At 43.7% G+C, this 27,297-nt stretch overlaps 1 protein-coding gene across 1 annotated transcript in view; it reads right to left on the bottom strand.

The window, feature by feature from the left end:
• The window catches only part of ARHGAP25 (Rho GTPase activating protein 25), a 624,418-nt gene that overhangs the window by 293,094 nt on the left and 304,027 nt on the right, over nucleotides 1–27,297 (bottom strand). The window contains exon 4 of the mRNA XM_069618880.1: nucleotides 174–293. Within this exon, the coding sequence (XP_069474981.1) occupies nucleotides 174–293 (120 nt within the window). The remainder of the gene's footprint in view (nucleotides 1–173; nucleotides 294–27,297) is intronic.

The following is a 27,297-nucleotide window of genomic DNA, read 5'->3' as shown; positions in this document are numbered from 1 at the left end:
CTCAATGTAGTCAGAGGCAGAGAGTTTCCTCAACTTTGGGGGTTTTGGGCCTCCTATCTGCACAGAGTGGCGCTCTGACAAGACTGTTTTTGCGCAGCTCTGTCTTGTTCTGGCCCAATTCCTCCCCTGTGCAGGAAAGCTATAAGAGAAGATGTGGCGGGCCTCCTCATTACCTCCTGATGGTGTTCCGGCTGCACGCTTGATGGCCTTGATCCACTCCTCCATCTCGCATTGTGAATTTGCCATCAGGACATAAGCATCCTGGGTGGCACGGTTCGGATCTCCCAGAAGCCCTGTTAAAGAAAATGTCAGGGATAGTGAATACTGGATTCCCAGATGTACTTGCATCAAAGAAATGCTCTAAAATCTTGCCATTTGACTCTTTTCTCCTTGACCTCCGTTTGCCTTTTGTGTGTAATTATTATTTAAGGCTAGCACGTATACACATATCTAAATAAATAAAATGATTTTGCTGGGATGGATTTTTGCCCTTATGTTTTAATTGGTTTTAGAGATAAACTGAGGTCATGGTAGAAAATGATACTGGAAGAATGACCATTGTAGTACAAGCACTTTAGACGAGTGTGCTTCAGAGATCAACAAGCTAGCTTCAATTGTGAGTTTTTTCAAAATGTTGATTTTATAGGGTGCATGTGTGTGTGGGGGGGGGCTATTTCCTTCAAAATTATTGGTGCTATGCCAAATAAAAGGATGCGTCTATTCTGTGAATAAAAAGTAACACTTCTGTTTAGTGACAGCTTATGAAAGGTTATTGATTTCCAATTTTCAATGTAACATTGGACTCAACAGTCCAAAAAATCAGCAACGTCTAAGATAATGGGCAGCCTCACCTCGTCAGGCTCCCCCACCCACCCCCCTCTCTCCCCAGAAAGAAATAGGGGATGAGGTGGATGAGTCATTGCTTGTTCAACATGACAGGCATATTTGTACATATATCAATGAAAAAACTTTGTTAAAGGGACGTTATGATTAAGTTGCACTAATAAAAACCCATGAAATTCAATGAAAAAACTTTGTTAAAAGGGACGTTATGGTTACAAGCAAAAAACGAAAAACCTCAGAAATTCGCAAGTTATGGTAAACTAAGCAACCATAACTTGCACCACCACCGTGCACTGCTAAGACTAACACCCAGGAAATCAAAGATGACATCACAAAAGTCAATGATGACATCACTGACGACATCACATATCTGGCCATACTTGCACAGAGAATGACCACTTTGATAACATTACAGATGACATTACTGTTGACATCACTAATTACACTATAAATGACATCACTGATGAGATCAATAATTACATTAAATATAACATTACGGATCAAATAAATTAGAATATTTGTGTTGACCTCTTTTGATTCATATTTCATTGTATTACACTTAGCAATAATAACAACATGACATGGAACAATACACTGACACAGATACATGATACGAGTACATGTGTAGCATTCATGTGTAGTACTTATCAACTTATAAGCTTTAAAATAAAAATATGTAACGTTATACCAATAATAAAACAATTACAATACTTAATTGCACGGAAAGTACCTGATTCTGGTAAATCAATATTAGGTATTTCAAACATAATATAATAAGTATATCTAGTAATTAAAAAAATAAGTATAGATAGAAGTAGAAATATGTTTAATAGTAAGTGTTATGAAAATAGTCAATGTTCACATTTAAATTTACAATTCTCATCACTGTTATAAAATTACATGAACACATTATTTTCTGAATGACACGTTTTGTAAAAAATAATCACAAAAAATACTGTGCATTACATTTAAAGAAACAAGGCCAGAATACATTGTACTGTGTAAGTATGAACTATGTACATATATGTTATGTTAATAAACAGAGTTACTGTATTCCAAAATGTAATTAATAAAATCAGGTACCTCTGTGACATCATGAATGATGTAATTAGTGGCATCATCAGTGAGGTCATCAGTGATGTTGTTTATGATGTAATTAGTGATGTCATCAGTGTGGTCATACGATGCCCAACAAGTGGTACATAGTTAAGGTGGACTTGCTCGAAATGTGATTGCCAAATTTCAGGGGGTTTGTTGTGTTGTATTTTTCATGTTAAATATGATCACCTTAACTCTCTCCTGACTAAAGTGTTTTCAATGAATTTCAATGGTTTTGTTTCTTTGGGGTCCATTGCCTTTGGCCATGTACACTTTACATGTTGCAACAATAGGCTTCTTTGGGTCCCATTAGCCAAGGCTTTGGGCCATGGCCAGTGGACTCCGCTTTCAGCTGTGGCCACTGTAAATATTTCGTTATAGGTTTCTTTGGGGCCACTAGCCATGGCTTTCAGCCATGACCACTGTACACGTTACACCAATAGGTTTCTTTGGGGCCCACTAACCATGGTCAGTGGCCACGTCTAGTGCCGTGGACACTATACATGTTAACTAATAGGTTTCTTCTGAGTCCGCTAGCCATGACATTGGGCCATGAACACTGAACATGTTGCACAAATAGGTTTCTACACGGCTCACTAGCCATGGCCCTGTGTCATGGCCATTGGTACCATTAGGTTGCTTTGGTGCCCTCTAGACATGGCCTTGGACCATGGCCACTGTACATGTTGCAAAGTTTTTGTCTAGGTATAATGCCCGAGACAGCTGGAAGGACCTGTGTGGATGCCCACTTGGATTTCTTTCTAATTCCTATTGTAGTATTTTTTTACAAATATTGAAAAAAAAGAATTATGATTCAAAAGTTGTTATGTATCACATCATTGTGCACATGGGGTGTCATCTGGTGACAGGACCAAATAACTGAAAGATACAGTACAAGAACTATTTGAAAAACCCTTGATAAACTAAGCTGTGCCCACTCAACCCCACTTGGTAAATAGACTGTACATGTTGCACCCATATGTTTAATTGGGGCCCACCAGCCATGGGCTTTTACTGTGGCCTCTGTGATATGATTCTTGTAGCCCCTATCTCCAGAGCCCCTCCTTCACCCGCAAGGGAGTGTACAAGACCCCCCCGCCCAGCAGGGGCTGTGGTATGAATAGAGGTAGGGCAGAGCATATACCTGTCACTGTGCACCAGTAAAGAGAGTAGGCAAAATAACCCCTGCAGTAGGCGACTGTTCTCTTTCATCTGCGGAGGAGAGGTTTACTAATGTCACCTTATTTTATATTGATAGTCCATTTCTTATATCTTCCAGTAACCCTCCATAGGTGTATCAAAAGACATGTATCACATATAGCACATCAATACACAATACATTTAAAAAGATGCCACACTCTTAATGTTCATGTTAAAATGCTTCTTGACAAAACACTCAATAATAAACACTCAATGAATGCTTCTTTCTCTTGCATGTATAACGTCAATCTTTTAATATGAGAAATAAGTAAGAAACATTACTACCATAATGGTCCTTATGCAGGCATCCTTTTCATTGCCCCTACATCTATTCAAGACTTAAGACTGATCCACCTTCTCCAGGATAACATAGTCACCTCAAAAACCAACTAGCTGCCTCACCAGGTCTTGCTAGGCAACCTCATCAAATCTTGCTAGGCAATCTTCATAGAAGAACCTAGAAGCACCTCAAAGCACCTCAAAGCACTTCCCCTTTCAATACCTCAATACCTTTGTCAATGTGATACCAAGGAAGGGTATAAACAACTCCCATACTCACTATCTGTAGAAGGTAGGGAGATGAGAGGGCTGGAAATGGAGACTGGATGCCTTGGACGGTCTACAATCCTGGAAAAATGACCCAAAAAAGCCACACATTAAAACATCATGATCTTTTTTTCCAAAAATGCAGAAAAGTAGAAAACATGCTTTAAAAAGAGTTAATGTCAATTGGGATTGACCAAGATCTGTTCATAGATAGTGAACTAATATTCCTTGGGGGGTTGGGGAGAGAAGCAAAAATATTCACCATACAGCTCAATCAAAATCAATATTTCTCCTCAAAGGTCAATAGGCAGAGACCTCTGGGGACTCAAATGCCTTAGAACAGTCAAAAATATGGTTTGTTGGATTTAAAATCGATCCAGGAAAACAGAGGGATTTCAACCACTCCCCTCTGCATAGAGATTAATGGGCCCAGTGCTTCTCTATCTTCCAGCCTTCCATCTTCTTACCAACTCCTGTCCAGTCTGTGCAAAGCCAAAATCTCCTCTGGCTTCCAAACAAAGTATTTTTTATACTCTTTGGGCTCCCACTGTTTACATCTACTACTAGCATATCTATCTGTCAGCAGCTTTAAGTTAGTTAAACAAAAAGCAATTCAGCCCCCTGGCTCAGCATCACTGCTCCACATCTTTCCTGTGAAGTAAAACGTTTGTTTGGGTTGAGAACAAGGCTGACGCACCTTTCACACACTTTCACTAGCTACAAAGGCCAGTATCAGTGGGCAGCATCTTCCTAGGGAATTAAAAAGCGTGTTTGTATCATGAGCAAGGCTACAGCACCTTTTACACACTTTAAAAGGCTCTGTGGGAAATGCAGTGTTGTAGTTCCTTAAATGCAGTTTTCTTAAATAACTGTTATTCAGTTTTATTTACAAGAAGCAGCCATAATGTTCTAATAACAAGGACACTTGGAGCTCATTCCCGAAAGCCTGGTGTGCAATCAGAGGGTTTGTTTACACTATGCACCTACAGTGTTCTAATAACAAGGTCACTTGGCGCCCATCCCAGACTCCCAAACAAACACAATTCTCTGTTCAATGCACGATTATGAACTCTTTCACTTAGCCTCGCCCAAATGTAATGTAATTAAAAGGGACTTCCTGAGGCATTGCTTGTGTTTAACAAATATGCCTTTGCACTTGAATCGACAGCTTGGGACTATAGCTCAAATATCGTGCCCTTATGCATGGCCTAGGTATGGTTATAAATGAGGTTACACATCACCCCCCTTACCCCCTGCCCCATGAGCTATAGAACAAGCCATAGTGGCATATTGAGAGTCATGGAAATAAGAGTGAAGAGACAAACGAGCAAGTAAAACAGTACTTAATACTTATTTGCTAAAACGTGTTCATTCAGGATCTTCGCTGGTTACTAAATCTAAAACATAAAAGTGTATATTCTTGGGAAGAGCTGGCGGCAGCAGGTACTGGTCAGCAGACAATCTTCAGTCACTAATGGTCACTGATGAATCTGTGATGGGTGGATTTTCTTCACACAAAAGGTTCCAAACACTTCTCATCTGTTAGTCAGGATACAGCGTTACTGCATTGAACAAGTTCTCTTTTACTTGTCATGATAAAACAAAAAGATGATCAGGATGAACCCAGCTGCAAGGATGTAGGACACAGGTGGGATCCCTGAGCCTATGTTTCCAAAGTAGTACAGAATATGTTTCAATGGATTGAAGGAAAAAACTGTATTTGTCAGCCAGTTCATAATGGACCCCAGGATGGAGCTTCCATTTGTTGCAGTGGAGATAGTCCAGTAGGGCTTGAATCTCCTTTGGCCAGTCTGGTGTTCTCTTCAGTAGGACCTTAGCCAACTAAAGTGCCCTGTTTGATGCATTCACGAAAATCTCTGTGGTGCTAGTGATGTTTATCTTCCTAACCAGGAGGTATACCAGTCCCAGTGACAACAGTGGGAACTTCAAAGGTGTTAGCTTCACCTCAGGCCAATTCAATAGCACCAGCTCAGTCCGCACTGGTGGATGAAGAATGATTTTGCAACATTTTACCACCTTTGAGACAGTGGTCAAGCTGCCAATCTCCACAGTCACACCACAGCATGAAGCGTTAAACTGCATGATGTAAGATCCGTTAATAGAACTTTGCTACTGAAGGATTCCATTCCAATTGCACTAGCATACATTTGGTTGAGTTTGAATTCTGCTCATATGGACTGATCATAGACATAGACATAGAACAACGGATTACAGTTTGTTCACTATGTGATATATAAAATACTGATAGGTTTTCTTTGTATATATATCTTTACAGACTTTTTGCTCCTGAAGAGGCGGTCGTCACCCCGAAACGCATAGAGCATGGAACTTAGTTACATCAAATTTTACTCTGACCTCCTTTGGGGCGATAATCAACTTTGCTAATTTTCTTAGTTATTTTAAGAATGTGATATATGATATCTTTGTATTTTGATTTGTTAACTTTCTCATTTTTTACAAGAAAAAATATATATACTTTGACTCTACAGAAATCTTCTTGACTCATTTTTCAGCTTTGATGGTGTGCAGGGGATGGAAGTGTCTCTAGAGTTAGACACTTATTCTTTGTTCCAAAGACATGTCCTGACATCTTGTATGGGGTGTTCCCACACAGTCCTTCAGTTGTACTGTAGAGTCCTCATGGGTCACAAAGGCATGGGTATTGGGGACCTCACAGATGGTGAGTATCCATTGCTTGTCTACTTGGTGCATGGTGCCCCAGGACTGCAATTATTCACACAACAGGTGTTTCTGTTGGCAGAGGAATGTTCAGGATCCCATGCAGTGTCCATGACATAAAGTCTGTATCCCACGCCAATATTCCATAGAATGTCTTTTGTATTGTACTTAGCAGAGTGTGTGCAGACTCTGAAATGGCCTTTCTTTCAGCTTGTCTTGATAGGTTTAATTATTTCCCTTGTCCTGGCCCTGTGATGATAGACCAGTCTTTAATCCCTGTAGACACTGTGTCCAGAAAGTATGTGATATTCAGAAGCTCAACCATTGCTTGTTGTTCACCTTGTAAACATTCCAAGTCTTCTTGGATAATCTGCACCATATCCACTACCACATCTCTCAGCTTGTAGATTCCCTGCTGCAATGCAACAAAGTTTTCATCAGCTGCAAAATGTCTCATCTCTATGGGCAGTTCAGAAAGTCCTTGGCTTTCGAGGGCAGCTTTCTTCCATGTGAGTTCAGCTTCTTTTGCCTGCCTTTTGTTCCTAGCTTTTTCTACATGACCTATCCTGTATAGGATTTCTGACCAATTGCCTAACCTTCCCCCTGTGTCTATTTAGCTAACAACGTCACTTAGAGGTGCTTCCTTTGCCATTAGTTGACATGCTTTGCCTATGGAAATAGCATAGGTTTGTGAAAGGTTTTGTGAAGCCCAAGCTTACACCTTTGTGCCTTTTATGACATTCATTGCCACCAAGGTTCCAATCTACCTGACTGGCTGAGGCATTTGTAATATGTTCATGATTACCTTCCTTTATTGCTTTGTTAAGTTGTTTAGTTGTCCACCAAAAGCCACCCTCTTTGGCATTCCAATCTGGAAATGTGGGTAAATAGGTGGAGCTACACATTACAGCATAATGAGTGTGATTGAGGAAATACATCAAATGTGGACTACTACATGCTACATCTAGAGTGTCTGTTCCATATGCTTGGCAAGATTCACCCCACATGACGTTTTAAAAGGGACTGTTTATTGCCTTGTTTCCTCTGTCATTGTGGCTTAGCATGTTTTAGCATACACCACAGAATGTGTCAACCACATAAAAAGGCCATCTGTAGGAGGTGGGGGGAATATATATCCATTGTGTGCTATTCGCTCTCCCTTTACCTGGGGTTTTGGTGCGGAAGGGAATTGTGCCTTAAACTCTAGTGGTGAGTTCAGATAAGTAAGAGGACAATGCTCCCAGTGGGTTCTGTCTAAACAGTGCATTGGTTTTCGCTTATAGAAAAGAAAGGTGTCAACATATTTCGCAAAACATACATGGTCTGCCATGTAATCTAACTTTTCTAGATCATCTTCATGATCTAATAGTGCTCCTTGAGCAAAAGCTTCTATGTTGGATCACAACAGGACCCTTTGGATGTCTGTGATGTGCACCTTAGGGGTCACTAGCCTAGATTCATCTATCACTGATAGTGTATGTACCTGGAGTTGCATACTAGGCCCACTGAATGTTTTATACTGGCGTGTCCAGAATTGCCCTAACTCTAATGGGTATATGCTTATTTGTGTAGAGACTCCTCCCACATCAGCTTCCCGCACCTCCCTCGTGTGTACTGGGTTTGGAGTATGTGCTGCATCTAAGGTTGAAATGTTCAACTGTCGGCTGATCATTGGGATCCCCTTTGGGATTAAAAAATGTCCCGAAGTTAATAAGAAAAAAACAATGAAAAGACATATCCACAGCAAAGTATAGAACAGGATCACTGCTCCAACAAATAATTAGCAGGTTTTCACTTTGGATGGCAAAAAAAGCTAATCTTCACGATGGACCTCACGCTTGACCTTATTTCTGGCTCATTTGTTCCTGGAAAAATAGACATATTCCCATAGGATGTGGCGGTTTCTGGAGCAATTGTCAACCTCTCATGTTCTTCTATTTTTGCCTGCTTGTCAGGTTGTTCAAGATAAAGAGTCTCCTCCCTCGGAAACAGGGACGTAACCATCTGGAGCTGGTTTAAGGTTGTCGACAAACACTTGACGTGTACCTTTCTTAGGAGGCAGGGCTGGCAGAACTGCTGTTCTTGAGCCAATACGTTTTAGTACCCACAGGAGGTCTGTGGCATGGATCAAGTGCTTCTTTATCATGGATATTCGCTAGGGCGTAGTCCCCACTGTGACTTGTCTTTGTCTTGCTGCTGTGGAAATGCTTCTTCACCATGGATGGAGTCTCTCGGGAGATTTATGAGAAGCAGCTGGTGTGGCCTGGTGAGAGAACTACAAGGATTGCGTAAGTCAGGCATATACATAGGACCGCCAAACAGCAGCTGATAAGGTGTTTTACCCTCACATTGATAAGGACGAAGTAGGTCATTTATGCCACGCTGCACTATAGGAACATGATTCACCTAATTACCCCCAGAATAAAGGGTGCATTTAGCAAAGGCTTGCTTTAATATCCCATTGGCTCTCCCTACAATGCCACTAGCTGGTGGGCAAAATGGATTAGAGAACTGCAGAGTACGACCCCAGCTTGACAGGACCTCTCTTAAGGCTTTGCCTGAAAAGTCTGGTCCATTGTCAGCTTGGAGTAATTTCGGTGCTGTCATAGCTACTAAGGACAGCAAACTCTTTATGACTTCCTTACAATCAGCTTTCCTCTGGAGAATTAGCCAAGTGAATCTTGTGCACAAGCCTACCATGAAGACCAAGTATTTGTACTTGTTGACGGGTGTCAATGGAACTAGATGGTCCATATACATGTATTCAAAAGGCACTGTTGCACTTGTTAGTGTGCTTACTGGTGGTTTTCTGGAACTGTCCACTGTTGTTTGTAAACATATGGAGCAATTATCTATGTACTGTGTACTTCTTTATTAAGCCCTGGCCACCAATGCCTATCATACAAGAGCTGTCTAGTATCTGTAAGCTCAAAGTGGGTTGTAGCTACACTGCATGTGCTGCAAGGATTAATTTTAATCTATAATGCTTGTTTGGTAGTACCCAGACAACATGGCCTCTTTTTGACCTAGGTATAGTGACTATCACTGTATTCTTTTTACAGCGTAGCTATAAGTAGTGGAGAACTCTGGTGGGTTAGGACTGTTTGCATCCGGAAGGCTTTTATGTCCTCATCTATGTAGGTTGCTGATCGTGTTAATGCCGCGGCCACTTTTTGTACAGTCTGCTGTCTTGCAGACTGGTCAGCAAGGGCATTGCCTGCACTGTGCACAGAATCGTTTCTGTCTGCTTTTGTGTGCATAACCCAGATGAGAGGTCTAGCCTTTTTGATGTTGCACACTTTCTGCAACATTTATTTTGAATAATTGGCTTGCCTTTGGAATCTCTGAAGGAGTTGGCTTGCCACCATTAAAAGTCACAATTATAACCTTGCACTACATAGTCTGAATCAGACACAATTAGAGTAAGCGTATGTGGATCGATTTATTTTAGTGCAAAGAGGAGGTCTTCTAACTCACCAACCTGCAACTGATGTATCCCCAAAATATTGTTTTTGGGTGTAAGAATGAGAAAATATCGAGGCTGAGTACCACAAAAGGAAATACACCAATCACGAGCTAAAAAGATTCACAGATCTTTATTCTGTACAGTTACAAAGAAACACAGATAGCTATCTGGCTCTCAACACCCCGCAATAAGTACCAGCCTGTCAAAGAGAGGAGAGAGAGTGCTGGGCATCTAAACATTTGTGCTTTTATCCAGTTTTGAGCAATATTGTCCAGCCCCTCTTTGCGTTAATAATCCACGGTCTAGAGTTCGTGCCTAGTTCACATTCGGTTCACATAATATTTTACAAAGGATTATACATGTTTGTATTTCCACAGTGATACAATGACAACGTATGCTCCCAAACCATACAGCAAGCTCCCTTTACAAGTTGCATTCAATCGAGTTCAGCCTATGACCACGCTCAGAGTTTGCTTTACATTGTTCCAGATGTGTATTCGTGGATGAGGCTTGTTAGCATAGACAATGCTAGGACAACAGTTCATGTGTAGTACAAGGCCTCATTACCTAGTGTAAAAAGTCGGCCCTTGGACAGTCTAACCATTCACAGAACTCAAAGGTCCGGAGCTTTGTTGCAAGTTGAAAACACAGTCCACCATTTTAGAACAGAGAACATACGAACAGAAATCAAAATGGCAGACGATTCTAAAATGGCGGCGAAGTCGATCCAAAATCGGAACTTTGCAACGCGGTTTTCCCCATAGAGCGACTAGGCTTAGGCCAATATAAATCAAAAGGAGGCACAATATGATTGATTTCCGCTTAACATGGGTATCCTGGTGTTCAGACTCATTGTGATGGTTGAATCACCCTTTTAAGCAGCACGGGCAGCAGAGGATGTCCCAACTGCAGGAACAACACTTCCATCACAGTATAGTGCATCTGCAAACATCCAAATTGGGATGTCAGGTACTGCTCTATCTGCTTCTGGTTGTAGGGACCATTCCAGTTTATACATTTGTAGTCGTTCTGTTTTATATTGATATTTTATGTCTTGAGCTGTTTGCATTGCATCTGGAGTGTAGTGTTAAGGATTTCAATCGGGCGACACACACCTTGGTCACAGCCTAGTATGTAGCGCACAACTGAGATGCCTTTCTCTATATTTTAGGCGGATTCAATTTGAGATGTTACACAACTCGTATCACACCCCCTTTTTCAAACACCGGGTCACAAAGGGCCATGAACCAGGCCGGTGGGTGAAATTACAATGTTAATTTATTTTTAAAATCAAATTAAATCATACAATTTTTTTACATGGGGCAGAAATCACCAATATGGTGATAATTACAATGAAAATGGAAGTAATACACTTCATTAACCTTCTAGTAAAACATATACAACACACAAATGAATAGGAGCACTTTTGAATTAGGATAGATAGCACCCAAGTTAAGGTTTCCCCCTGCAATGTTCCCTCAACCCACAATTAATCAAATTCTGAGAAGATAGAAAGAAGCAGCAGGTGGTCAGGAATAAGGGACAGAATCAAAATCCGACCTTCCCTCACAAAATAAGAGGTTTTAAACCCTTTGCAATGGCATGAAATGACACTCGGAAATGGACAAATAAATAATTAATGTACGGTTAAATGTGTGAGGCAAATATGATTTCTCACAATGGCAGGAATGCATAAACACTAGCAATCACAAGACAATGGATCAACAAGAAGCATACAATTCGAAAATGAGTGGAAAGTTAAAACATGCTGCAGCCGAATGACACATTGGAAAGTTGCATTTTCTCAATTCCCGCTTTAAATTACCCAAGCGGTTTTTATAAAAACGGGTGAAATAATCTGATTTGGAGTGGGGTTTTGGGCTGGGGGAAGATATATATCACAGGGACAAGACAAAAGTGAAAGCAGGTCTCTAGCTAAAAAACTGGATGAGATATGCAAGATAGAAAAGGGGTCGATTTGAGTAAAATGAAGCCGTGAAATAGGAAAGAAAATCAGTTGAGACAAGAACAGGTTTACTTTAAACTAGACTATTTAGAGAGGGCGCTAGAGAGCCGTCCAAGATGGCGGCCTCCCTGTGAGCTCCGTGGAGCTCCCTAAAAGATCCTGAAGAATCGTGTGTTCCGTGGCATCCACACAGTTTTCAATCTTCAGTTATTGACGGCTGTGGCGTTTCTGCATAAGCTCCTGCTTTTATTTCTTCTGCCCTCCTCCCTTCGGCTGCCCGGTGAGCGCGGCCTCGCTGGGGCCGCAGCGTATTGATACACACGGGAAAGCTGATCCGGTCACACCCACAGGAGCCGCTGCCCGCGCCTCGTCGGAACCCCCGCAACGCGGGGTGGAGCGGATGATCGTGTCTCCGCGGCGCTCGTTGAGGACAGCCAAACCGCCCATCGCACGCCGCCGTAGCTCCTAGTGGATCGGAGGGAGCCGGCAAGAGAGAGCGGCTGCGACCGACAAGTGTCAGAAGAGCCGGCGGGTCTCGCTGACGGCGTGGGCGACGCAGCGGAGGGCGCGGTGGAAGCACAGCAGGAATCCAGGTACGAGCGCCCTGCGCCCCCACCGCAGTCGAGGGAGCCCGCGACAGGTCTGCCTAGCATCCGGAGCCCCCGTGACCACCGGCTGGTGATTTCTGAGGCCCTGCGGGCCCTAGGGCTGAAGGGGTTTAGTGGAGCAGTCTATCGGGCGGTGGTGGTCCCCGCCTCCGGCGCGGTGCCCACCCGTGGTCGCCAACCCCGCCCAGGGTGCACGGCAGGCTGAGGCGGACAACACGGCCTACCACCCTGGCGGCCGGTCGATAACCTCACGGCGGAGACCCGGTAATGTTACATCTATAAAGCGAGGGACCTGCAAGTAGTCATCTCACCAGCCCCAAGACATCTAAGATCTCGCGCCTAATATCGGAAGGCCAGATCAGACATTTGGTACAGTCGCACCCCCAGCACCTGAGCCTAGCCCAGAACAGAGCGCAATCTAAGGACAGCCTAACTAATCGGCGCATCTACTCTGAATTCATAGGCGTTCACTCCCCCTCCAACCCAGCCTGAGGCAACAGTGCAAAAACGAATCTGGGCCAGAGGCCCCCCTAGCCCTCTAGTTACCAGAACACTCTGCGTGCATACAGCTGAACCCCCTCAGGCGCATCACACGTCACCCTCCAGGCATCCCGCCATCCATATTCACCTCAAAGATGGGGAAAAATGATAGATCACAGAGGAAATTAAACTTTGAAGGTTGTTCCTCCGCCAAAGCAACCGCCTCAACCAGCAGACCACAATCACCCAATCAAGAACAGCCCCATGAAGTCGGAGAGCCACAAGAACTTGATGTTAGAGAAATCCTGCTGGACCTCAAGGCTGGAATAGGAGGCCTGGGGAGCAAACTAGACTCCCTCTATTCCAAAGTCGACCAACTCCAGCATAGACTGGACAAGCACGCCGACAGACTAGATACCGTTGAGCAGAGGGTTTCTGACCTTGATGACGGTACATCGAACTTAACTACCAGAGTATCTTTATTAGAGGCACAAGTGAAGGCGGTGAGTGCCAAGAACGAAGATCTAGAAGGACGCTCCCGGCGAAATAACTTAAGGATTGTCGGCATTAGGGAACATCAGCCTACCCAAAGAATGGAAGAATACATAGAGAAGATCTGCACGGACCTGTTCGGGACAGAGATCCTATCGAAGCTCTTTGTGGTCGAGCGGGCCCATAGAGTTCCCAATATAAGACCTGTTCCAGGAGCAAACCCTCGACCCATCATAGCAAAACTGCTCAATTACAGGGACCGTGACGCTATTCTGAGAGCCGCCAGGGACAAGGGGGTGCTCCAACATGACGGAGACAAGATTCAATTCTTCCCGGATTTCTCCCAAGCAGTTCAGATGCAAAGGCGTTCATTCACAGCAGTAAAACGAAGATTGCAAGAGAATCAAATCCAGTATTCCATGCTTTTCCCTGCGAAACTCCGCATACAATACGGAGGCAAAACTCAGTTCTTCAACACGCCTGAGGAGATCAATGAATACCTAGACCGCAATGGCTGCAGATCCGCTCCAAACGTTGCAAACCCCCAAAGGGGAAATAGACCTAGAAGAGATCCGCCATAAAGACCCACCCCGCAGCTGTCACAGATAGGAGATATCTTGTTATCATAAAGACAACAACATCACCACCATGGAACAAACTCACAATGCGACTGGGAGCCAGCCCCCTCTTGGAGGGCCACTAGCACCCCTAGCACAGCAATGCTAACTGTTTGGTTTACCGGGGACTGTTCACCATGGGCCAGTTGGGAGTTGCCTGTGCAGGGTGGGTGGGTATACCGCGGGCCTGTTGGGGGTTGCCCGCACAAGGGAGGGATCCGAAAGTTACCAAGTTGTTCTCGTCCAACCAATTGCGTTCAAGCACACAACAACTACAGATCTTCAATCCGGAACCTGCAATCAGTGACAGGCTCCTCCGCACCTTCAAGTGCTATCGGATCCGCATGGCGGAGGTGGCATCAGCCTCCTCCTTTTTGTCGTCGCAAGATGGGTCTAATTAAAACCGCTACCTGGAACATCAGAGGTGGCAACCAATCCTCCAAACTCAGGAAAGTTCTTCAATACTTACGGAGACACAAGATCACTATCGCTATGCTGCAGGAGACCCACCTTACACCATCGGCAGAGCAGCACTGGGCCTGCTCATGGGGCTGCCATAGATACTTTTCTTCGTACTCCTCGTACGCGAGAGGCGTTGCAATACTGATCGACAAGAAGGCCAGTTTCAGTCTAATCGGTTTTAGGAAGGATGAAGAGGGCAGGTTCCTGCTGGTAAGGGGTCTACTTGCGGAGAAAGAAATAGTTCTGGTGAACACCTATGCCCCCAATATCGACGGACCGAATAACTTTAATTGGATCATGTCAAACCTGGAAGCGTATACCTCAGCAACTATCAGCTGGGGAGCAGATCTCAATACCCCGCTGGACCCCCATATCGACAAATCGCACGGTCCCAGCAACAGAATCTCCAAGGCCAGTCGCCAAGTTACAGAAATCTGCCAGGCCTTTGAGTTATCCGACATCTGGAGACACTCCCATCCAAACTCCCAGGACTACACCTTTCACTCAGCAGTCCATAACACCAGCTCCCGCAATGATTATTTACTGGTATCGTCCCGTAGTCCGTTCAGCTGGGGCCCCTGCCAAATTCTATCACGATCCCTATCCGACAACTCCATGGTCACACTCGAATTTATGCTATCCAAGATCCCGAAAACCCCCGTGAACTGGAGATTTAAATCGGGTGCGCTTTTAGACCCTATCTTCGCAGATGAACTCCGGCAGGACATCACCACCTTCCTCGAGACAAACCAAGGCTCAGTCCACTCACCCGGCACGCTATGGCAAACATTGAAATGCTATGTGAGGGGCGTGTGTATGGCTAAAGAAAATGGCATCCTGAAGCTGATCAGGCGAGAGTTAACAGAAAGTGAACGACGCCTGAAAGACCTTGAAAATAAGCAAACAGCATCCCCAGACGCGCAGACCTGGGCCGACCTAAAGATGGAATCAGTAAAATTCCAAGCAGCAGCCGAACGTGAATTGAAATTCTTGAGTCGCAGACACAAGATCAGACAGTACGGCGAGGGGCAGGAACCCGGGGTGCTCCTGGCCCGCCTTTTGAGACTGGATCAAACACCCCCTCAGGTGGAATGCATCCGAGACACGAACGGGAACCTAACATTCACTGAAGAAGACATTGTGAACACATTTCATAAATTTTACCAAGACCTGTACAGCTCTCAAATCACTAGCAACCCGGAGGAGCTCCAGAACTACCTTAATGATACCGAATAGTACTGGGTTATCCATGACCTTCGCGAACCCTTGAACGCGCCCATCACACAGGGAGAAATCACTGAGGCAATAAAATCTCTCCCAAATACTAAAGCACCTGGCCCCGACGGTCTCACCGGCGAATTCTATAAAGCTCACGCACTCACGCTAGCCCCACTACTCCTCCAAGTATACGAAGAGGCCTTAGAGTGAGGGATTCTTCCGCCCACCCTCCGCGAAGCCAATGTTACTCTCATTCACAAACCAGGCAAACCCCAAGACGATTGTGCCTCTTATAGGCCGATCTCATTGATTAAACTTGACAACAAGATTCTGGCCAAGATCCTAGCAAACCGTCTCCTTCCTCTTATGCTCGCACTGGTCCTGGGTGACCAAGCCGGCTTTATTCCTGGACGCAGTACGACATACGGCATTCGCCGACTGTTTGGAGTCATCGCTGCACTCGACCCAACACAGCAGGCCATCGCAGTATTGTTAGATGCCGAAAAGGCATTCGACTCCGTCGAATGGCCATATCTCTTCGCGACACTCACACAAATGGGTCTGGGAAAAACCTTTATCAGGATGGTCTCATTACTATACAATGACCCCCGCTCCTACATCACCCTCGGCTCTACCAGATCTCCCGGAGTTAGGTTGGAACGCGGAACTAGGCAGGGATGCCCCCTGTCAGCCCTTATATTTGCCTTGATTATGGAACCACTTGCCTCCAGGCTAAGAACGCACCGAATTAATAGAGGCCTCACCCTGGGCCCACATAGACTGATCGTCTCCCTTTACGCGGATGACGTGATGCTGTTCATCAAAGATCCCCAAACAAATCTCAATCCGATCATGCGTGAGGTGATCCGATTTAGCGGCATCTCTGGTCTCAAAATAAATCATTCCAAATCAGTAATATTTCCGCTAACAACAGCTACCCCTCAGTTCCGAGACGACCACAGATTTAAGTGGGAAAGCACCAGGGTTCGCTATCTCGGCATTCTCATGTCACTTAACCACGACGAGATATTTAAAGATAACTATGGGCAAGTGCTCCAATCCCTCTGTGAGCGTGTCCAGAGATGGAAGTCGCTTCCCCTAACTCTATAGGGGGGGGTTTCATTGACTAAAATGATGATTCTCCCCAAACTTCTCTATCTGTTCACGAATATACCCCTAATACTCCCACACACATTCCTGCAGAAAATTAGAAGCCTCATTTTAGAACTAATCTGGGCTGGCAAACCAGCGAGAGTCGCCTACACAACACTGACATTACCGGTGTCACACGGTGGCCTTGCACTTCCAGATATAGAAAAGTACTACTGGGCCGCTCAGGCTCAATTTCTTAGCCATTGGTATGCCTCTGAGTATGTCTGTCCACATGTGCAGGTTGAGCGCGCCCTGGCCTCCCCAGACCTCTTAACAGCTGTCATCTTTAGCAATCTCCCGGTCCCATATGGCACGCTAAATACAGTCCAATCCTCATACGCCATCTGGAGGAAAATCGCCCGTAATTACGAAATACAGATAAGATACTCCCCGTTACTACCTGTCAAGTTTATTCCCCTAACCAACGAAAACGTTTTTCTGATCTGGCTAAATAAAACCAACATAAACTCTATGGGGGACCTGTTCCCAGATGGCGTGTTCATTACCCCACAAATGATCAGGGAGAGGGGCGGCAACACTTCACTCGACATTTTCCTTTACTTCAGATTGCGTCATACCCTGCAGGCCCACTTCCCAACATTCCCTAAACAGAAAGATATCCTTTACTGCCAAGACATGGACACTGAGTTCACACGGACCCTTCCCCTGCATGCGCGACCACCTGATATTTGGGGTCCTTACATTAGATACTTACTCGCTACCACCGATGTTGCACATTCCCAATCTCAAACCCAGCAATCACAACCCAGATAAAGGTCCAGGTCCCACTATTCACACGAGTACCCGTGGAATAGACTTTCCGACAAAACAAACAGTCCGATGAACATGTGATTCACAATTATCCGATGTGTATTGTGTGTGCTATGAACGTAAAGTTTGGTTTTTCCTTTTCTTTGTTAAGCAAACCTGTTGACACAGGCGGTTTTTGTATGCTTATATTAAAACCTTAAAATAAAGTTTAAAAAAAAAAAACGAGACTATTTAAACTTCACTGCCAAAGAGGCACACAGTAAGATCCAAGGTTGATTTGCGACTTCAACCTTATCACCCCAGCGTCCAACCCCAAGCGGAAACTAGTCTGATCACTCAAAATATGACTAAGGACTTGGTATTTACACAAGACAAAATTAATAAAGAGATGACGCTAGCACTTTAGAAAAGCAAGGACAGGTACATGGATAATTCGAACAGTTCGACAAGTTACCAGGGTATAAATAAGACTGCTTAGAGAGTGGGATAAGGACAAATGGTCAAGACGGGGTAGACTATGGGTTATGGGATGCGGGATACTCACAGTCTACTTTTGAATCTGGGATTTTGGACAGTCAACGGGGCCTGATCACCACATGGTGGGCGCGCCTTACAGCAAACAGCAGGGCAGTTCTGGTCACTGGATAATAAAGGTCAGCTGGATGGCAGGATTGCAGCGGGCATGCAGTTAGTGGGCCGCGAGCCGGTCTGATTTCAGGATGCAAAAGGTACCACAGCTCTTCCCCTTTTTAATGGAAGTCTAGTGATTTTTCTGGATCAATGGCCTTGCTGGGACAGGAATCAGCTATGCTTGGGTTTTGCAGTATGCTCTGGAGTAGGGAGAGCAATGCTTTGGCCTTGTAGGGAAAATCTGGAATCAGCAAGATGAATGGAGCAGATCAGGAACGCAGCGCAGGAATTCAGGAGCGGGTGTGTGTCTAGGGTTCTGCTAGGCGCTCCTATTTATAATGCATAGTGACATCATAGACTATATGGTGGCGCAGGCTTAGCTAAGCATGCCTCTAAACAACTGGATTGGACAATCAATGTTGGTTACCTCCTCTAGGATGTGACTCAGTTTAGGAGGTTGCATGTTATGATGTGAAAAGACTTCCCACAGATCTTTTTGCCAAAAATCAGTCATAACAGAAATTACACATTTGTGGCACGGTAACAAATCACATGGGCAGATTATATGTTTCATGCAGAGCATAGCAGTGCAATCCTCAAAGTCATGGAACCTTGTTTCGCCCTTCTACCAGTTTTTCACGCTTTTCTGCGAGAATTATATTACTTAAAATTATATAACTTTATACATGGGTGTGGATTATCATTAGGCATGTCAGTATTAAAATTTGCAATGGCATCATGGATACTTTCCTTGTAATACCCAATTCACTGCCATTTCTATTCCCAAGGGGCCCGTGAATGCTACAATGTCTTAAATTATAAACCTCTAAATCACATTTAAACAGTGACATTTTCACATTTTTGCAAGGGCCTGCTGCAGAGATAAAAGTCTTCAAGGTTTATTTATAAAATAGTCTCTGGCAACAGATGGGCTGTATTGTTCCCCATATTTGGGCATAGCTTTCCCAGCTATGCCCTCAGTCCAAGGTTGTCACAGAGATTTCCTTTGAAGCTTCTGGTGGAAATCACGTGGAGGTGTGAATTTTCACTTCACATTTTAGTGTCCTAGAATTCTATTGTACGGGGCTGGAGCACAAACAACAGTCTGTCCAACCTAGCAATTATCACGTGGGTGTCCTGAAGTTTATGGTGGTTCCCTTTTAGGGGAAGCCTTAGCTCTGCCAACTGGAATAACCTGTTTAGAAAGCTTGCAAAATCCAGCCATTGCAGTTTTAACAGTTTTGCTGTCTTTTATTTGGTCCGGAATAAAAAAAAGATGCCTTTTGAATAAAATAGCCTATATATGTATTTTCACCAGCAACAACCCCCTTCCCATTGCTAGATAATGGAAGGCATTCATTCAACATTGTACTTTTTGAAACGGGCATTTATTTTCCTTTAGTTTGCAAAAGGCCCATTTTGACATATGTGGTGTAAGCTGCTAGCACTTTTCAAATTCAGTTTTTCCATCTGCCTTTCCAATACTGTTTTGCAGCCATAGTTAGTTTCCGGTAGGCAGCAGTTTGTTTGAAACATAGATGCACTGGAATTGATAATTGATCCTTGACAACGTGTAGCTCAAAAAGTGACTTTTTTCCCGTGTGGTGGAAAATGAAGTTTCTTTGGGCCTTTTTTCGGATTTGCCTTGACAGAGCCTGTCATTCAGGGGTCCTGCTTGGTTTTTCTGGAGCACAATGGGGATATGAATGGGTATTGCTGTATCTTTTTGATAAAAGCAGTTTGATGAAAACAGATGAACAGAGCATGAGAGCGGCATTCCTTTAAATGTAAAATATCCCCTTTTCAATGTGGACTTTGGGCTTGCAGCAAAGCAGCACTACTTTTTCACTCAATTTCTTTTGTATATGTAACAAAACACTGGCAGGCTTCCTTAGTGTGAACCCTTGTTACATCCTGCCCAATATGTGCTTGGGAAGATGGTGCAGCCATCTTTTTGTTGTTGCAAAACACAGTTTTGAGGCCATGGTGCGCACAGGAGCCAGCGCAGCCATTTTGCTGTTGACTGCAGTTGCGCAGCTTGGTGATGTCGGGAAGTACTGCTGAGTGGGTAAATATATCCCACAGGAGTGCCTTTGCATTTACAATACTAGAGCGTGCAGCTGCCTCCAACTGCACTAACAATGTGTTTATGTGCATCATTTTGTTTGCAGTTAAGGTGTGTTCCTGCTGCACTATCATTTGCACTGCATCAGGAATCCTTTCTTCTGTAGTAAATATTAGCTCTGGAATTGTATATACATGTGAATGGTATGCTATTTGTCTGGTCTCCCCATAGTTACATACTGCATATATAAATGTTTTTGGACCAGGAAATAGCGTCACCTCTTAATGCTTATCTGTGTTTCTGTCCTGAAGAGGACTACCTTGAGTCATCTATTGGTAGACGAGTTGCAGGATGCATGCTTGTTCCCGCTTCCAGTCTGACCGTTGGGATTCAACAAGTCTTATAGCGGTTTCACTAATGCTGAATTGTCTGGACATATGATTGGCGAAAGTTTAAGAGGTCAAATATGGCCTGCAACTGCTTAAGTGTATGTGGGCTTTGCAAGTATGCACATTTCTCCAGGAATTGTGGAGCAGGTCCCTTCCCTTATCAGATAATGAAAACCCAAGAAATATGATTTTGGCTATTTTAGACTTGAAATTTAAATGTAGCCTTTAGCTGTTAGTGTCCGAATGATTAAGTCCACCTTCTCTCTGTGTTCATTCAAGTCATCATCGGTACAGTATATGTCATCTGCATATGTCCAGCATGTCTGTATGCCTTCTAAGAGGGGTTGTATTCTACTAGAGAATAGCCCAGGGCTGTGTGTGTACCCCTGTGGCAATCTAGTGATGCAAAACTGTTTTCCCCCTAAAGGTTATAGCTGGGTATGTATAGGTCTCTGAATCCAAAGTTTGGGCAAATAATCCATTTCCCAGATCCAATACAGTCTTATATGTGTATGTTTGTATGTTACTTAGAAGGCCTGAACTATGCATGTTCTGTACGGCCTGTGTGCGTTTATTGGCATTTAACATTCTAAAGTCTATAAGGAGCCGAGATGAACCATCTAGTTTAGATACTGGAAGTACTGCTGTTTTGTAGGGGCTTGCCTGTTGTATCAGAACTACTTGGTCTAATAGCCGGTCCACAATTATTTTAAAATGTGGTATAGCCTGTTCTAAGATTGGATATTGTTGGTGAGGCTTTTTTGTTGCAAACACTGGCATTGTATGTGGAAGGCAGTGTATGCCATGCCCTACATGTTTTTTTTGTATAACTGTGCTGCACCTAAAGCAGCCTAAGAGGCTGCATTTTCCTCAACTTCATCTGAAAAATCTGATTTAATTACCTCCCCCCCAGGTCTTCCCTAACATATAGCCTGGGACAATCATGTTCCTTTACAAAGCCATCTTGTGTTATATGCAAATTAGATCAAAATAGTGCCTCTTTTTCCTTTGGATGTTCCCCTTCCAGTGGTATTGTAACTAAATACAAATTATTGTCCTCAACCACTTCTCCTGTGGGAGTAATAACCTAAATCTAGTTTAGGAGTATTGTAAACGTTTCTTATGTTTTTCTTTGAATATGGAAACTTGTTTGCCACAGTCCAACTGTACCACTAGCCAATCCCTTGGATCTTTAGTCACTGGTATTATCCCGTGAGTCTGGTGTAGAGCCTTTGCCATTGTGCACTCTTAAATCTGCAGTTTGCTTCCTTTCCCCTTTCTTCTCCTCCCTCATGGCGGGCTTCTGCTCTCCCTTGAGCGCCAAGTCTGTTTCTTCTCTTTCTGTGAAGGAGAAGAAGGATCGTTTTCATCTATGTATCTTTCTGGCTGCCTCAGCTCCACCCCCTATCCCTTAACTGACAGGTTCTCTTTTCACCATTTCTGCCCTTGTAGGGTCTACTATCCCAACCAACTTATTGCCTCGGACTGGTACTATTTTTTTCTACAGATATAGCTATAGATATAAAACACAGAAAACTGAAAGGAACAGCAGAAAGACAATGGGCCTCATTAGGACCTTGGCGGAGGACCATGGCGCTATTAGCACCATGGTCCATGGCGCTAAATTGCCAACTCCGCCATGGTGGTTGGCGGACTTACCGCCCCATTCCGACCTTGGCGGGGCGGTAAGTCCCCAATCCCCATTTACCCTTCCCCATTCCCATTTTTGCCCCATAGGGCATAATGGGAGTGGGGAAGGCGTTAATTACGCCACCGTAAATTATGGTGCGTAATTAACAACAAGGTCCCTTAGCGCCATGGATTTTAACACCTGCTAAAAGCAGGTGTTAAAACCTCCATGGCGCTAAGGGACCTCGGAATCAGGCGGTAAGGGTCGGCGCTGTTTACACCGCCGTAAACCCCTTACCGCCTGGGTCCTAATGAGGCCCAATGCACCTACGATCTATGGTCTCCATCTCTTGTAACCTATCGATTGGCGGCTGCCGATTATAAGAAAGCCATTTTAGATGCACAAAAGTTAATTATGTACAAAGAATTAGTAATGCCAAATCAATTATAAAATAACTGGTCTCCATTTTGCAAGAACTAGATGGCAGAAAAAATACCACTAATAATGCCCCTCTCAGTGACACGTGGTGTGAAGAAATTCAAGATAGCTTCTCAACCAAAGCAAAGAGCCATCCTTAGCCATAGGCTGAGGATAGCTCACAATACTGGAAGCATACCTAAGAATGTGGTCTAAATGACCATTCCAGGCGATTTATTTACCGAATTCAGCTTGTGGTGTATCATTCAGTCTTTGATTGACATTGTGAATGGGCTTAAACCCACAATATGTGCTGGAGATATATGCCCTGCAATAAACATCAATGGCTCTATTTCATGGCTATCTCTGCTAATCACTTGTATTGTTAATGCATCCATAATTAGTTCTTGTGTCCCTGGGAGCCTCAAGAAGGTATGGATCCCTCTGTTCTGAAAAAAAACGCTTTAGATCCTGAGGCTTTTGGAAGCTACATCCCAATCACCAATGTTTCAAATGTATCAAAAATCTTAGATAAGGTTGCTTACTTGCAGCTTCAAGAGCATGTGGAAAAGAACAACCTGCTTGGCATACGTCAGTCCGGCTACCGTGCCATGCATGGCACGGAAACAGCAATGTTGGACGTACAAGCAAACCTGGTGGAAATTGTTGACAATGGCAGGGTCGCACTTCTCTTGTTGCTCAACCTTTACACTGCATTTGATCTGTTTGATCACATTTTATTGCTAGAAAGACTGTGTAAACGTGTCAATTGCACTGAGTCAAACATTGCCTGGTTTGCCTCATTTCTTGGTCCCAGATCAGCGAGAGTAGCAATGGGTGGATTCCAGGCCCTACCAGAGATATTATCCTGTGGCATCCCTTAGGGTGCCTGCCTCTCGCCTCTATTGTTCAACATAAACATGTGCCCCCTTTTTGACCAGCTGGACAGCTTCTGCATCAAATATACCAACTATGCCGACAACACCCAGCTGGTCTTTGAGCTATCTGGTGCTTTTGACATGGATTCCATTCTCATTAATGATATATGCAATGTGATTAAGGAATGGGTGTCAGCAAATTACTTGGCATTGAACAAAGAATAAAGGAGTCGATGATTGTTGGCTCCAGTCATAGAATAAAAATGTTAAACCCAAGGTATAGCCACTTCACTATATCCAATTGTGTTATCGCAGTAAGTCCCTTTGTCAAAACACAGGGTGTCATCTTAGGCTCTGGGTTAACAATGAAGCAACATGTTAGCCAAGTCAAGATGTCCTCTGCCTATGTTAACAAGCTGCTTAGACAAACTGAACCATACTTATCTTCTGATCACCTCTCTTCTTTGGCGACAGCGCTTGTTAACTCTCGGCTTGACTAGTGAAATAGTGCCCTTGCTGGCACATCCAAACATAATAATCTGAAAAGCCTTCAAACTGCCCAGAATGGGGCAGTAAGAGCTTTCTGCAATTTAGGCCCACAGTTCCACGTCTCGGAAAGCGCTGCATTGGCTCCCAGTCAGCCAACACATCTCTCAGAAAATACTTACTTTGACTTACAAATGCACGACTGACAAGACTCGTCGGTAACTCAAGAACTGGTTATCTAAGGCAACTACAGGGCGCACTCTCTGCTGCAGTAGGGCCAATAAACATTTTGCACCTACACACAATCTGAAAAATGTTGGTGGCACCTGTTTTCAATTGTATGCTCCAACTTTATGGCACTCTCTCCCCCCTCAAATTGGGAATCTTCCTTGTGTCTCTAGCTTCAAGAGCATTAAAGACACACCTTTTTAATTCCAATTATTATTTTTTCTTTCCTGTTCTGCTTGCTCCCTGGCTCAATCTTGAGGCCTTTGGGCATGTTGTACAATATAAAAACAAAATAATAATATTATTATTAATAAGAATAATAAGAATACTAATTAAAGTTCTTCTATGAGAGGTCTCCCTTTCTTCTTTAGATTGGGGCATACTGGAAACCCTTATCCTTCCCTTTATGCCGATAGCTGAGAACGCATTCCTGCCTGTTTCCTGGCTGGTACCAGTGATACTAGTAGTGGGTGCTCTTTTAGAGTGCTTATTTTCACCAGACTCCTTCCTTTACCCTTCCCCGGTAGATCTACCCTAGTGATCTCTGCCTAGGGACCTGTAAGTATCTGTTACAATGGGACCAAACTAGAGTTGTATTTCCTGGTCACTGGGCAATACTGCTTGACGTCTGAAGACTTCTAGTCTCACTAACTCACCTTTTATGAGGGACAGGATTACTCATTCTGTAATGGAAAAATTGCCCCCAGCTATTGTCAGCCCTAAACTCATTGCTGCTACTGCTTCTTGGGAGTTCAATATCTCTCCCAGAATGGAGGTAACTGTTGTTATTGAAGGAGTCCCTATTAGATGAAGGTAAAACCAGCTGTACACTCAAAACCAACTGCCATAGTGTTCCATTGGATGATTACAACATGTTGGCATTATAATTGCTAAAGTCCTCTGCTTCTGCTGAGGAGTGACCTGTGGGTAGGCTGCCACTAGTTTGCTGAGTTTAGTGGAGTACCATCTATGGATTACCTCCTGCCTTGTAGGGCAGGTGCCCAATAAGGCTTTGAGGGTCTGAAATTAAGTGTTCCTTCCTCTCCTGCTATTAATGGACTGTGTGCTGCTGGAGCAGGTCCCAAGGCTCTATAGTCTACAGCTTGAGCACGGACAGTGTCAAAATGTCTTACCAGAATGTCATAGCGCTCCCGGGTAAATGGGTAATTTACCTAGCTGTTTGGTTTGAACCTAAATAAGTGTTCTAAGGTTAACCCTTCCATAGATAAAGGACCATGTCTAGCCCTTGTAGTGGGATATGTCAAGCCCCCTTGAAACCAGTTCTGGTGGTCTACCTGCTTCAAGGCTAACTCAGGATACCTATAGGGTATGTACTGTATTTGATCTAGATCCGTCCTAATGTATAAAGTTTCAAATACATCTTTTGGCTTGACGCCAGGTGTCTTCATATGTGTAAACAGGGCTTCCCCTAGTAATCCCCCAGGCACTACCACTGTAGAGTTAGTGTTGACATCTCTAACACTTCCTTCTTGTAACCACCTGGTTACTTCGCAGTGGCAGTTTGCAGGTATAGGGACATTAACATGCGGGTTAACTAGTCTAATATCTCTTAGCTAGATAACTGAGTTCTCGCTTGAAAGAAAGACACACTGTTGTTCACCAGAGTTCTTTAAGCTATTTATTCTATACCCTGCTTTTCACTAGAGTGTGCATTATTCTGTGTGATGCCAGGCCGGTAGTAACCTCCTTAACTCCTCATCAGTAGCCAAGTAGGGAGAATAGTCTTACAGTGTAGGATAGGATGAGCATGGTCCTCCCACGGTCACCAAAGTGACGTGATTCTTATCACCCCTATCTCCAGAGCACCTTCTTCACCCCCATGGGAGTGTCCAAGACCCCCTGGCAGGGACCATGATAGGAATAGAGACAGGGAAGAGCATGTACTTGTCACTGTGCATCAGTAAAGAGAGTAGGCAACAACCCCTGCATTTGGCGGCTAATCTCTTTCATCTGCCCAGGAGCGGTTTACTAATGTCACATTATTTGTTATTGAAAATGAATTGCTCATATCTTCCAGTAACCTCTATAAGTGTATAAAAGACATGCACCATATATAACACATCAATACACAATACATTTAAATAGATGCCCCATTCTTAAAGTTCATGTTGACATGTTTCTTGAAAAAACACTCAATAATAAACACTCAATGAATGTTTCTTCTTGTATAAAGTAAATCCTTTAATAATGAGAAATAAGTAATAAAGAAACATTACTGCCATAATGGTCACTATGCAAACATAAAATACAGAAAGCCATTAATGAATAAACAGCAATCATTTTCATTGCCTCTACATCTACTCAAGACTTAAGACTGAGCAACCGTCTCCAAGATATCATAGTCATCTCAAAAAAGAACTACCTGCCTCACCAAGTCTTGCTAGTCAACCTCACCAAATATTGCTAGACAATCTTCATAGAAGCACCTAAATGTACCTCAAAGCACCTAAAACACTTCCCCTTTCAATACCTCAATACCTTTCTCAATATGATGACAAGGAAGGGTAAACGTCCTCCCATACTCACTATCTATACAATGTAGGGCAATGAGAGGGCTGGAAATGGAGACTGGGTGCCTTGGATGGTCTACAATCCAGGAAAAATGCCAAAAGCCACCTATTAAAGCACCATGTTCCTTTTCCCCAAAATGCAGAAACATTGAAGAAATGTTTTAAAAAGAGTTCATGTCAATTGGGATTTCCCAGGTTGCCAGCATGGAGCCAATCAAGAATACGATCTGTTCATAGGTGGTGAGTGGATTTGCCTTGGGGGGTTGGGGCAAACATATTCCCAATACAACTCAATCAAAATCAATAGTTCTGCTCAAATGTCAATAGGCAGATTGCTCTGGGGATTCAAATTCCACAGAAAAGCCAATAATCTGGTTTGGTGGCTTTAAATCCATTCAGGAAAAGGGGGATTTCAGCCCCTCCC

Source organism: Ambystoma mexicanum, chromosome 10 (assembly GCF_040938575.1).
Source record: "Ambystoma mexicanum isolate Mex_15411 chromosome 10, UKY_AmexF1_1, whole genome shotgun sequence".
NCBI classification, from domain to species: Eukaryota; Metazoa; Chordata; class Amphibia; order Caudata; family Ambystomatidae; genus Ambystoma; species Ambystoma mexicanum.
This window is presented reverse-complemented; position numbering and strand designations above follow the sequence as displayed.